Raw genomic sequence first — 12,551 nt, 5'->3', positions numbered from 1 at the left:
ATCACCTGCACACATGCACGCTTGCCACAGCCGCCAGTCACACACCCGCTCGCTGACAGCAATCACCTGCCCACTTGCCACCACAGATCACATGCACGCCTCCCTCTGCATTTACTATCCATGTATAAGATGACCCTGAATTTTTGCCTAATTTTTTAAAGCAAAAAAACCACGGTCTTATACACAGAAAAATATGGTAATTCACCTAAATACTAAATATTTCAGCTTGGAACATTAGCCCTCTTCTCACTTTCCATTCCATATATTGAACAAATGCATGGAAGTGGAGAGTGTTCTAGCTGCTGTTGCCATCGCTTGACTTCAGTGGAAGGCGAGAACTGTCCCGATGTGACTGGATGTGCACAGGGTCTCTACTAGTGGGATGAGGATTTATGGTTTATGCAGGCCCTTATTGTGTCTACTTGTACTTTCATAGCGCCCATTGACACAAGTGTTAGAACTCAGGAGAACAGTTGGAACCATGAGTCAGTGAGTGGTATAACTGGGCTCCTTCCAACATTCCCAGAGCAGCAGAGGGCCCACTACTGACAAGGGAACAATCCTTGTTTCGAATGGGGAAATGGGAACTTGCCCCAGAGCGCAAGGACCACTGAGGTGATCTCCCACTGCGTATTGGAGATCAACTGGGGCATTGAGAGATTGTACTGTGACTTTTTCTATCAATGCTGACCTGTTGTGCTGGCCTGCTCAAGAGGGAGGACTGAAAGCAGGGACCACTACTGAAGCCATGGGGGGGGGGGTTTGAAAGGAGCCTGCAGAAACCTGGGGCGGGTCATTAACTGATGATTGGGCTTGCTGTTTAACACTGCTCTTCCCTGCCCCCCAACCAACAGAATTAATCTGCAGCCCTCGGAGAAACCTTAACTAGTCCTCAAAGGCAGGCCTTTCATCCTCTAACCAGGGGTCAGCAAACTTTTTCAGCAGGGGGCCGGTCCGCTGTCCCTCAGACCTTGTGGGGGGCTGGACTATATTTTTTAAATAATATGAATGAATTCCTCAGCCCCACAAATAACCCAGAGATGCATTTTAAATAAAAGGACACATTCTACTCATGTAAAAACATGCTGATTCCCGGACCGTCCGCGGGCCTGATTTAGAAGGCGATTGGGCCGCATCCGGCCCCCGGGCCTTAGTTTGGGGACCCGTGCTCTAACCAGTTTTGCAGTGCTTGCTGAAGTCACGTCTCATTTGAGGAGACTGCTGCTCATTAGCATACATCAAATATTTTAATACGAAATCTATAAAACATTTTTCCATTGTTGAACACTCAAGCACTTTTTGCTGACTTTTTAATTAAAAAGAAACACTCAAAAGAAGTGATAAACCAAGAAGGAAATGGCAGGATTGCTTAAGTTTCCCCAGGCTAATCTGGTTAGTCTGAATGAAATGTAATCTGCCAGGAAGTCTGCTTAGCTGGACAAACAGGCAAGGTATATCAATGAAAGTTCTATCTGATGTGTAAAATAAGAATGTAGAAGCACAACCAACCTATATCACTACAGTCATACCTCGGTTTAAGTACGCCTCGGTTTGAGTACTTTCAGTTTAAGTACTCCACGGACCCGTCTGGAACGGATTAATCCACTTTCCATTACTTTCAATGGGAAAGTTCGCTTCAGGTTAAGTACGCTTCAGGTTAAGTACGGACTTCCGGAACCAATTGTGTTTGTAAACCGAGGTACCACTGTATATAATAAAGCAAAGCACCCCTTCAGTCATAAGAAACTTCCATGTAAATTTTTTCCTCTCAATTTATTTTAACAATCCAGCAAACGCTCATCAGCTGCATGAGACAGGAGAGATTTATGATTGCTTATCTCTCTTTTAATTTACTTGAAAAGCAAACATGGGTGGGGTGAAATTGGATCTGGGCCACAGCACTGAGGTGGAGGGATTAACTTCCCCTACACACGCACACACACACACACACACACACACACACACACACACACACGGAGGCTACTTGCCCTATTAGAACAAATTCAAATGTTAACTGTATAGAACTGTTGTTGTTGTTGTTGTTGTTGTTGTTGTTGTTGTTGTTGTTGTTATAATATACCACCCCTCATATGACGATCACAGAGCGATTCAGCTATGACTCAGTGTCCTACGTTTATGAATTCTGTTTTGACCAGTCCTGGATTTGTAGAAGAAACATACGCTTGAGAAAAGTCTTGCATCTGTACTGGAAATACCTGTTTGCTGTGGGAAGCTTCTTTGCTGTTTTTGGCTTCAGGGTTCCAAGCAAGTTATGAATATTTGCTTGGTGCTAGTCATAGCCAAAAAAATAAAGAACAAGGCAGCATTTAGTTACATCTGCCTTGTTCTTTAATCTTTGGTGCCTCCTGGCTGTGCATTTCAGTTCCCATGCGCTCTGATTCCTGTAGCCTTATGCAACCAACCTAGCTATGAAACTACTCTTTTATATTCTGCCATGCACTTAGGCAATTAGTTCTGTGCATCGTATTCCCATAATTCACATTCCCTAACAAGAATGGTAATTATATTAATGAATTATAACATTCAGAATGCTTCACAGCCCCTAAAAGCATCCTGCAGCCAACATTGCATAGATACAATAGAAGGAGAGAAGCCCTCTTCTGACACCACTGCTGTGGAATAAGCCCTAACATGTGCTCTGGTGGTTCCTTCACTTTCACTCCAGCTGTTTCATTTCTCCAAGTTCCCCAGAAAACTAAGGAGATAGCCAAGATATACAATGCATTAAAGGGGCCCCTGACCATCAGGTCCAGTCGTGTCCGACTCTGGGGTTGCGGCTCTCATCTCGCTCTATAGGCCGAGGGAGCCGGCGTTTGTCTGTAGACAGCTACCGGGTCATGTGGCCAGCATGACAAAGCTGCTTCTGGCGAACCAGAGCAGCGCACGGAAACAGCGTTTACCTTCCTGCCGAAGCGGTCCCTGTTTATCTACTTGCACTTTGATGTGCTTTCGAACTGCTAGGTGGGCAGGAGCTGGGAATGAGCAACGGGAGCTCACCCCGTTGCAGGGATTCGAACCACCGACCTTCTGATCAGCAAGCCCTAGACTCTGTGGTTTAACCCACAGCGCCACAATGCATTAGCAAACATTTAAGAGGTCTCATGTAAACCTTACAGCCCTTTGCTTCATTCCAAAGCTTTGAAAATACTTCCAACAGACCACCAGTCAGAGACTGAACCTAAGGCATGATCCCTGAGCAGATGCAAGCTGAAATTCTCAACACACTCAGAAGTTGGCAGGTACACCAAGGGTCATTTAGTCCAACCCCCTGCAATGCAGGGTTCTCAGCTAAAGCATCCATGGCGGATGGTCATCCAACCTCTGCTTTAAAATCCTCCAAGGAAGGAGAGTCCACCACCTCCCGAGGGGGTCTGTTCCACTGTCAGAAGAGGAGGAGGAGGAGGAGGAGGAGGAGGAGGAGTAGTTTGGATTTAATTTCCCGCTTTATCACTCCCCGAAGGAGTCTCAAAGTGGCCAACAATCTCCTTTCCCTTCCTCCCCCACAACAAACACTCTGTGAGGTGAGTGGGGCTGAGAGACTTCAGAGAAGTGTGACTAGCCCAAGGTCACCCAGCAGCTGCATGTGGAGAAGTGCGGAATCGAACCCAGTTCACCAGATTACGAGTCCACCACTCTTAACCACTACACCACACAAAACAGCTCTCACCATCAGAATGTTCTTCCTGAGGTTTAGTTTATTATTAAGGGTGTTATTCCTGCATACATTGTGTAGCATGCACACAGCTTCGGACTCCTCACTGTTTAATTGGCTTTACACTTCCTGAGGGAAATGGAATAAGTAACCTGCCAACTACCAGTTTGCAATCTTTCAGTGACCAGTTTGCAAATGCAACCTCTGTATGGAAGTACCCCAGAAAATGTCCTTACTAAGGGAGACAACATGTGTTGAATTCCTTCTAACCTTTTGTCTTGATAGAGTTAATGTCAGTACAGTATCACTTTGCTAGTACCTAAATTTAATCAAATCCTAATTGAGTACTAATGTTCAGTACTAGGGCTGTCAGTTTACATTCCTTAGTACAAAAAGTATTGATCTGATGTCTAGGGTTCTGGAAGTTTCTCTGTGTGAAATAAACAAGCAGAAGGTTCCTGATGTTTGGGTTATTCCTTCAGAGAAGCTGAGTACAGCTGGTTTAAACTGGATCTCTGTCAAGGTCATGCTGACTCTAAAAGTAAGGCCAGAAGGAGCCTGGGTTTCACTTTCACTTTCACTTTCTATCTTTTTTCCTTCTGTTGTGGTGTTTATAACAACAACAACAACAACAATTTATTTATTATTTATACCCCGTCCATCTGGCTGGGTCTCTCCCGCCACTCTGGGCGGCTTCCAACACACGTCAAAATACATTAAAATATCACAGATTAAAAACGATAGGGGTGGAGACGCTCCTTCAGGTATACATGTTCTATGTACTATGTTCTGTACATAGTATGCTTAGCGTTAAGGTTTAGACTTATTATAAGTTATTGTAAGTTTAGGTTGTCTGCTGCAACTGGATTTCTTATGGGCAGTGTCAATCCTGAATGTATTGAATTTGTGACCATTATGCTCATTTGTCTTCAGTAGCCGTAAAGCTCTGCTGGATGAAATACAATTGATTGCTGCTGGTCTATTTTTTTGGGGGGGGATCCTGTACAGGTTGTAAGTTTTTACTCTGCTAACTATATGTTGGAATCTGCTCTGAACCAATATTGAGTAGAATTCCATGACATATAGGAAGACATTCAAGAGTATAAGAATATGCTCTTCTTTATAATACAAATGATCTATTCTTCCCCTATAATAATAAATGAAATATAAATTAATTTGATTCCCATTTCTTGTCTGAGGTAAAATTTCCTGGTGCTATGAATTAGGCATTGTCACTGGTGGAATTCATTCCTGCAGGAAATTTACCAGATCTGTTCCATCAGTAGAAAATAAATGGTAGCGTTTTTCTGCCATACTTTTGTAAGCTGGTTTGAGACTGTTATTTGTGCATATTCTTTCTCAATTAATGTTTATGGTTTGTTGGCTTGTTTTAAAGTAGATTTGAATCTTTTAAATGATTTGTTGTCTGTATCTTTCCATATTGGCATGAGCTCTTTAACGACCATGTTCAGTGGAAAAGCAGTACAGAAATTTTAAAATAAATTAGGGGCTGTAAGTCCACCAGTGTAGACTTACGTATGGGGCACCTAGAAAACTAGTGCGATGAGAAAACAAACAAATACAAATAAATAAATACATTCTATGCTGCATGTTATCCCATGGGGTGTCAAATTCAACCTTCCCCTTTCAGAATATAAAAGCTGTCTTTGAAGTGTGGCAGTTTCTTAGCTTTGGTCTGCAATCAGTTTTTGAATTCTAAATTTCTCACTGAATATGCCTGTACTGTAAAATTTACTTGCATGAAGCTGAAAGAGTGGGGAGAACTAACCTTTTTGCTTAACCAATCTAAAAATACATGAAAGAAGGAGGGGGAAAGTAATCAAAATTTAAATAATCTGTTAGACCTTTAATTAGAGATCTAGCCAGGGTGAAATTTCAATCCAATTATCAAAAATGAAGGCATTTAACTACTTAATAGCTCTGAAGTAATTGCAGTGTTTTTTACAGAATATGCAAATGCTGAGTTGGAGAAAAGTGTTAAGGGACATACATGTGGAATTTTCTGTTACATTAGCAAACCAGGATCATGACAAAAACACAAAATTTCTAGAAACAAATTATTTCAAATGTGCAATATTTTTTTTAATAGAAACAATTCGACAAATACATGGTTTATCAAAGGCTAATGTACATGATAGCTAAAGCCTCCATACTGTATATAGAAACGGTATATCTTTGAATACCAAGATTCTGAGGACAATCAACAGGGAACGGTCATCTGTGTCCTGATCTTGCTTATAATTTCCCTGAGGTGTCTGACTGGCTTCTGGTGGTGGGAGGTGGAATGGATCTCTCATCTGATCTCCCAAGACAACTCTGGTGTTCTTAAGTGGAAATCTGAATTGTCAGCATCATTCCAGGTGTGGGTCTTTTTAAAACATTTGTGTCCTCTTCACAGACTGCAGACTCCTTTGGGATTATGTCTATCAGCTGCTGTCAGACAGCCGGTACGAAAACTTCATCCGATGGGAGGACAGAGAATCCAAAATATTCCGGATAGTGGATCCTAACGGACTGGCCAGGCTGTGGGGAAACCATAAGGTAAAGAGCAGCTTAGCTTTAGTACACCAAGTATTGCTGACCTAACCTAGCAATGTTGGACAGAGAAAGGGAGAGGTGTTGATCTCAAGGCAACATTGTCCCTCACAATCCACACAATCTGGCTCCATGCATGTTGCTGTTTCTTGGTCCATGACTTGGGTGTAACAGAATTGTGATAACTGCAATTTTTTTTAAATGTAGACTAGGGGCTGTATCCTTACTCACTCTGCTTGCCAACCTCCCTCCCAGCCCCCCACATCCCTAGAGCTTTCCCTTGTCAACCCCTGTGTCGGTGCATCCTCCTTTTGTGCAATGCCCTTTGCACACAATAGTAATTCCTGCATCTTCCTCCTACCACACCTTGCAGCTCCCACCCTTTTCACCTTCTGCCACTGCTCCTATTCTGAAGACATTTTCATTCCCCTGCTTTCATCTTCAACCCCATTGCATACCTCCTCCCTAATTTTCTCAACTGTCCCTTGCACACAGACCACCCCCATTTGCAGGCCTCCTCCTCTCCTATTCTGCAGCCCCTTTAGGCACACACCCCTTGCTGATATATGTCACTCTATCTCTAAGATGAATAGAATCTTAAGAGCAAGTCTGTCAGTTATCTTGTTTGGTTAGAGAAGGTTAAGTTAGGTAATGGGTGTTGTACATATGTGGGTATTTGCTTGTCAGTAAGATATCTATTCTAAGTTAGATTCTAGAACTTCTTGTTGAAGGCAATAAGTGGTACCAGGATGAGGGCTCCACATCCTTTATCTGTCACATGAGGCTGCTGAGGAATGGAGGAGCGCTGTCATGGACAGGCTGGAAGCAGAGGAGTGGTGGGAGGATCCAGCTGGGGAACCCCCAGGGGAAGGAGGCTCAGAGCCAGGGGACAGGGGTGGGACAACAGTGAGTGGTCAGAGGGAGAAGACTGGGAGGAGGACGTGTCAACAGCAGAAGAGGTGGCAGAGCTTAGTGAACAGAAAGAGGCTGTGGCAGAGCACTGTTCAGACTCTGAGGTAGAAGTGGGGGCTGGAGAGCAGTGGGACCAGAAGACAGAAGAGGCCAGGGAGTCTCCTGCTGCTGCTGCTGCTGCTGCTGCTATGACTAGCTCTCCTCCCCCCTGGTCTCCTAGAACAGAGAGAAATGAAATGTGCACAGACATAGACTAAGACTGCGTGGGAAAGACCCTGGAGAGGAGGAGTCCTAGTGGGCCCTGGGGACCTTCAGTCCTTGCAACTGCTTCATCAGGGCAAGACCTAGAAAGAGTTTCTGAGACCACTAGGCTGGAGCTGTGGATTGTTTCCTTGAATCATTCACTTTACTGGCATCACGTGATTCATTGTGTTGTGCTAACCTACGCCTGACTCCAGCGTAGGGGGATGTTTGAGTACAGCAAGAAGAGAGAGGGGACAGAACGGGAAAAAGTGGCTGTTTTAAATAGCAGCTCAGGGTTTAGTAAAGCAGGCACAGAGATACACTGAGGGGTTGCTTTCCCCCTTGCCCCCCCTCCCCCAAAACAAGCCAGTTTTAACAAGGAGAAATAGCAGAGGTGGGTAGTTAGCAGAGATGGGTACTTTGAAATGAACAGCAAAAAGCTAACATGACCAAGCCTATCCAAACTCCCTTGTACTCAACTACCACTTCTACCCCCTCAGTGTTAACCCCTGCATGCTCTATTCAAGCCTCTGCAATGTTAAAATTGCCACTCTTTTCTACTCATCCCTGCTCTACTCAAATCTCTGCTGTTGTTTAAAACCACTGTTTTCCTCTGCTTTTCTCCCACCTAGTTTTACACAAACTGTTGCTGTTGTTTAAAACAGCAGGTTTCCTCTCAATGTTTTTCCATCCCCACTTCAAACTTTGCTGTTGTTTAAAACAACCGTTCTTTCCTTTTCAGTGCTCTTCCTTCTCGCTGTACTTGTGCCTCTTCCAGGTGGGGGTGGACTTTACTTCTTTGGAGGTTTTTAAGCAGAGGTTGGCCACCTGTCATGTATGCTTAAGTTGAGATTCCTGCATTGCAGGGGGTTGGACTAGATGACCCTTGGAATCCCTTCCAATTCTATGGTTCTCAGCTGCCTCATGTGTGAGAGCTAAAGGACAAGAAGTTCATAAATAGTCCATACTTTACTCAAACCACCACCATTTTCCTCTTAGTTTACTCCATTGCTGATTTACTCAAACTTCTGCCATTATTTTAAACCCTCTCATTGTTCTTCGCTTCTTGCTCCCATGCCATGGCCACTGTTGTTGTGCACTTTGCCTTCCTTTTTTCTCCCCTATCCTGCATATCAAAGACTGGGATGAGGCAATTGGGGGCTGTGTGATGACATTATTACATTTTTATTATATTGCGAGATAGATAAAGTGATCCCTTCCCGAATTCTGTAGTCTACGAATATATGTGGGAAACAGAACAAAAGGAAAGACAGAAACATTAACCACCTTTTTCTTTATATTATTATGATTTAATTATGGCTTCATGCTTTTCTTCTTTCTTTACAGAACAGAACAAATATGACTTATGAGAAAATGTCTAGAGCCCTGCGTCACTATTATAAACTAAATATTATCAGAAAGGAGCCAGGACAACGGCTTTTGTTCAGGTGATGATACTTCCTCATTTTTCATCCTTGTTGTTTGCAAGAAATTCTTTTTCTAAATTTCCTTATGGAGGAAGCTATAAAATAGAATGGTTATTGCCTTCCAGAAATGTAGCTAACCTGACTAAAAACCAAACTTCCGAATACCTGAAGGCTGGGGGTGGGTTCACCAGTTCACAGCATTAAAACCAATATCTCAAAGACCATCAGTGTTGAAGAATTCCATGAGGCCCCTGTGCAGATTGTACGTGCAGCTCTGCATATGAAGCTGACAGTTTGGCACTTGGAGGATTAACCAAGTCAAACTGACTTATGTTCAGCAAGTGGTGAATTTGTGATATTGCATTAATGTAAGCATGAGGCAAATAATTGCATTTTTTTAAAAAAAAAAATCAGGGCTATTAAGACCAAAACAGGGGACTGGGTTTTCTTTTTCAGGACTGCATATAGTTCTTTATAACATTTGTACTAGTCCATTGTCACACTGGTGGTGCGTGCTCAAGAGTGAGGGAAGCATCCATGACAGGCACGGCAAGCGAGCGAGGCTTGCGGCAGAAGGGGAAGCAAGAGGGGCAGCCAGTGAGAGTTGAGCATCTCTCAAGGGTGTGGAAGTGGGCAGTTTGAGCAAAAGGGGTGATGTGGCACTGTGAGCAGAGGCGGAGTGGGCAGATGAGCTTGCAGTGGCAGGGCAAGTCCAGGAAGGGAGGTGATGCGCAGGCTGAGCGAAGTGCAGGTGAGTTGGAAGAGGTGTGATGATGGGTGGGGAGGGGGGCTTGGGCAATGAGAAAGGAGTAAGGAGAAGGGCAAGGGGAGGGGGCTGTGGTGAGGTAATAAAAGGAGTGTGGAATAAAAGAAATGTAGAAATAGTAAACACCTCCACTGAAATAACCATTTTGAAACAGTACCTTTGCAGGTACAAGAGGACCATTTTTTTTGTTTTTTCCATTTAAAAAGGAGTACATGATTCAGCCTTATACTGAATCAAACCACTGCCCCATCTAGGCTGGGGCTCACCAAACAATTTATTTATTTCATAAAAATTATATGCCACTAGATTGTTGGAGGGGGGGGGGCTTTAAAAAACCCAAAGAAGGGACATTTTAATGTATTTATTTCATGAAATTTATACACTGCTTGATTGCGAAAGACCTTAAAGCAGTATACAGAAGATAAAACAGTATAATCTGGAAAAAAAATGCAACTCTGCTTTAAAGCATACAAAAGTTAAAATACTAAAACAGATTAAAATTGCCTTAACTTTCTAAGCATCTGGGTAGGCTTGTCTAAACAGGAATGTTTTTAGCAGGCACCAAAGTGAAGGCAGAGGAGGCCTTCATGGGTAGGTTGACCTCTGGCTAGATCAAACTGCCTACTCTGAGACCAGGTTTTCCAAGGCCTCAGGCATCGCTCTACTCCTGTAGTAGAGGTGTCAGGGATTGAACCAGGCAAGGCATGGCATGGGCTCTGTCAATAAACTTTGTGGCCCCTTCCACCGGAAGATTTTTGCAATGCTACAGTATTTCAAACTTGCTTTGTTCTATTAATAGAGTTAATAATATATATATGGGATAGCACAGGGGTCCTCAGACTACGGCCCATGGGCCGGATACGGTCCGAAGGCCACTTTTATCTGGCCCGCGACAACCCCCGCCGCCCGCTGCCACCGCCCGCTCTTAGCTTCCAGGTTGGAGGGGGCCGTGCGCATGCACACAAGCTATTTCAGGTGCTCCTCCGATGCGGAAGTGCGCTGGAAATAGCATGTGTGCACGTGTATGGGCACGCACTCACGCGCGCTCCCCCACCCTCCGGCCCGCCGCACAATCGGCGCTGCAGGCACCAGCCCAAAGCCGGGTAAGTGGGGACCCCTGGGATAGCACTTAGTAAATGATTCTGATTTAACTAACAAGAGGTTATTTTCTGGAAATACACAAGGCCACTTCACACAATATTTTCAAAAAAGCTCAGGCAACAACCAATTAGCTTGCGTGCGAATGACGTATGATCAGCACCAAACCCAGGAGTGACCAAAATAGTCACAAAAAAGCCACCACCGGGGGGGGGGGGCGTAATGGGGCAGGGTACGCTTATATGTGCTCTGCCAACGTGCGCAGGGGCTGGGAACAGAACCTTTATGTGAAAAATGCACCTTAGAGACCAACCAAGTTTGTTCTGAGTATAAGCTTTCGTGTGCATGCACACTTCTTCAGATACCAGTAAAGTAAGAACATGCATTTCTATGTTGCTTGTGTTTTCAGGTTCATGAAGACTCCAGATGAGATTATGAGTGGTCGCACTGACCGCCTGGAGCATCTTGAATCTCAGGAACTGGATGAGCAAATATACCAGGAAGATGAGTGCTGAAGAAACCAAGTCCCCTGCTTCACTTTGGTCTGTGGAAGAGCAGTCTACATGGAGGCACAGTCAGATGGGAAATGAGACCCCAGGACTTAGCATTTACTTTGGAGACAGTGCAAGAGCCCAGAGTACCTTAGAAAAAACAAATCTATTGGCAAGGTGTTAGCAGCAAGACTTGAAAGAGAGAGGGAAAATATAGCATCACTGCACTGCTCCTTCTAGAGTCTTCCTCACCCTGGGATATTTTTGTTTAGTTTTGTCTTTTGGTTGGTTGGTTTGTTGAGGATTTTCTTTTCTAATTAATATGCCACTTGGCCTTTTTAAAGCAACGTTTGTAGAGCAAAACATCAAGTTTTTGCTTATTCTGAAGGCTTTCCTATGGAAATGTAGTGCAACTGTTTTCTGTGCAAAGTTTCACAAGATGATTCCAAGATAGGAACAAATGGTGACAAATGCCATAAAAGAAGTGAGAAAATGGCTGGAGTTCCTTACATTATTTTTATTCACTCTTGCCACAAAGGTTAAAGATTCTGGATGGTGATCCATGGTGAAAGGTATAAGAAATTGAGAGCCATGAGTATCTTGGGTGACCATTGCGACTTGAAAGTGTCTGCAAAGCACCTCAGTACCACAAGGAGAGATAAATGGAAGAGTGCAGTAGGCTTCTCCACAATTTTTCAACTCAAGGAAGCTTTAAATGAAAAACATACTAATAGGACAGGATTTTTGCTTGACTGAGTTTGTTGAGCCCTCATCAGTTTGAAGAGGGTTTTTGTTTTTTTGTGCCAGCCAACAGTCTCTAGGACAGAGGAAAGGTTTGTCATAAAAAGAGAAGGAAGGGGTTTAAGGCCCTTAAAATTGCAAAATTGCATTTCTAGAAGTTCTAGTTACAGGTAGGTAGCTGTGTTGGTCAGACGCAGTCAAAACAAAATAAAAAAATCCTTCCAGTAGCACCTTAGAGACCAACTAAGTTTATCATAGGTATGAGCTTTCGTGTGCATGCGCACTTCTTCAGATACACTGAAACAGAAGTCACCAGACCCTTATATATAGTGGGAGGGTGGGGAGGGGTATTACTCAGAAGGGTGGTGGGAATGGGTGATTGGCTGATAGGAGTGGTAAACCTGTTGATGACTGTTAACAATTGTTTATGACTGCAATTGGTCTTGCAGGAAAAAGACTTCTGTTTCAGTGTATCTGAAGAAGTGTGCATGCACACGAAAGCTCATACCTATGACAAACTTAGTTGGTCTCTAAGGTGCTACTGGAAGGATTTTTTTATTTTGTTCTAGAAGTTCTGACAGGTTGTCATCACAACTATATGTGCTGGCGGGGAAACACAAATTGCATTTCTGGGCTGATCTTTG

At 43.7% G+C, this 12,551-nt stretch overlaps 1 protein-coding gene across 2 annotated transcripts in view; it reads left to right on the top strand.

Annotated features, from left to right (window-relative positions):
• ETV6 (ETS variant transcription factor 6) overlaps positions 1 to 12,237 on the top strand; it is a 125,160-nt gene extending 112,923 nt beyond the window's left edge. For both annotated transcript variants that reach the window (XM_060275160.1, XM_035137312.2), the window contains exons 6-8: positions 6,093 to 6,235; positions 8,732 to 8,832; positions 11,085 to 12,237. In XM_060275160.1, coding sequence (XP_060131143.1) covers positions 6,093 to 6,235; positions 8,732 to 8,832; positions 11,085 to 11,190 — 350 coding nt within the window. In that variant the 3' untranslated portion in view covers positions 11,191 to 12,237. The remainder of the gene's footprint in view (positions 1 to 6,092; positions 6,236 to 8,731; positions 8,833 to 11,084) is intronic.
• Positions 12,238 to 12,551: the final 314 nt, after the last annotated feature.

The sequence above is a fragment of the Zootoca vivipara genome, chromosome 5, assembly GCF_963506605.1.
Source record: "Zootoca vivipara chromosome 5, rZooViv1.1, whole genome shotgun sequence".
Lineage (NCBI taxonomy): Eukaryota > Metazoa > Chordata > Lepidosauria > Squamata > Lacertidae > Zootoca > Zootoca vivipara.
The sequence above is the reverse complement of the archived record's forward strand: the minus strand, read 5'-3'. Positions and strand labels throughout refer to the sequence as shown.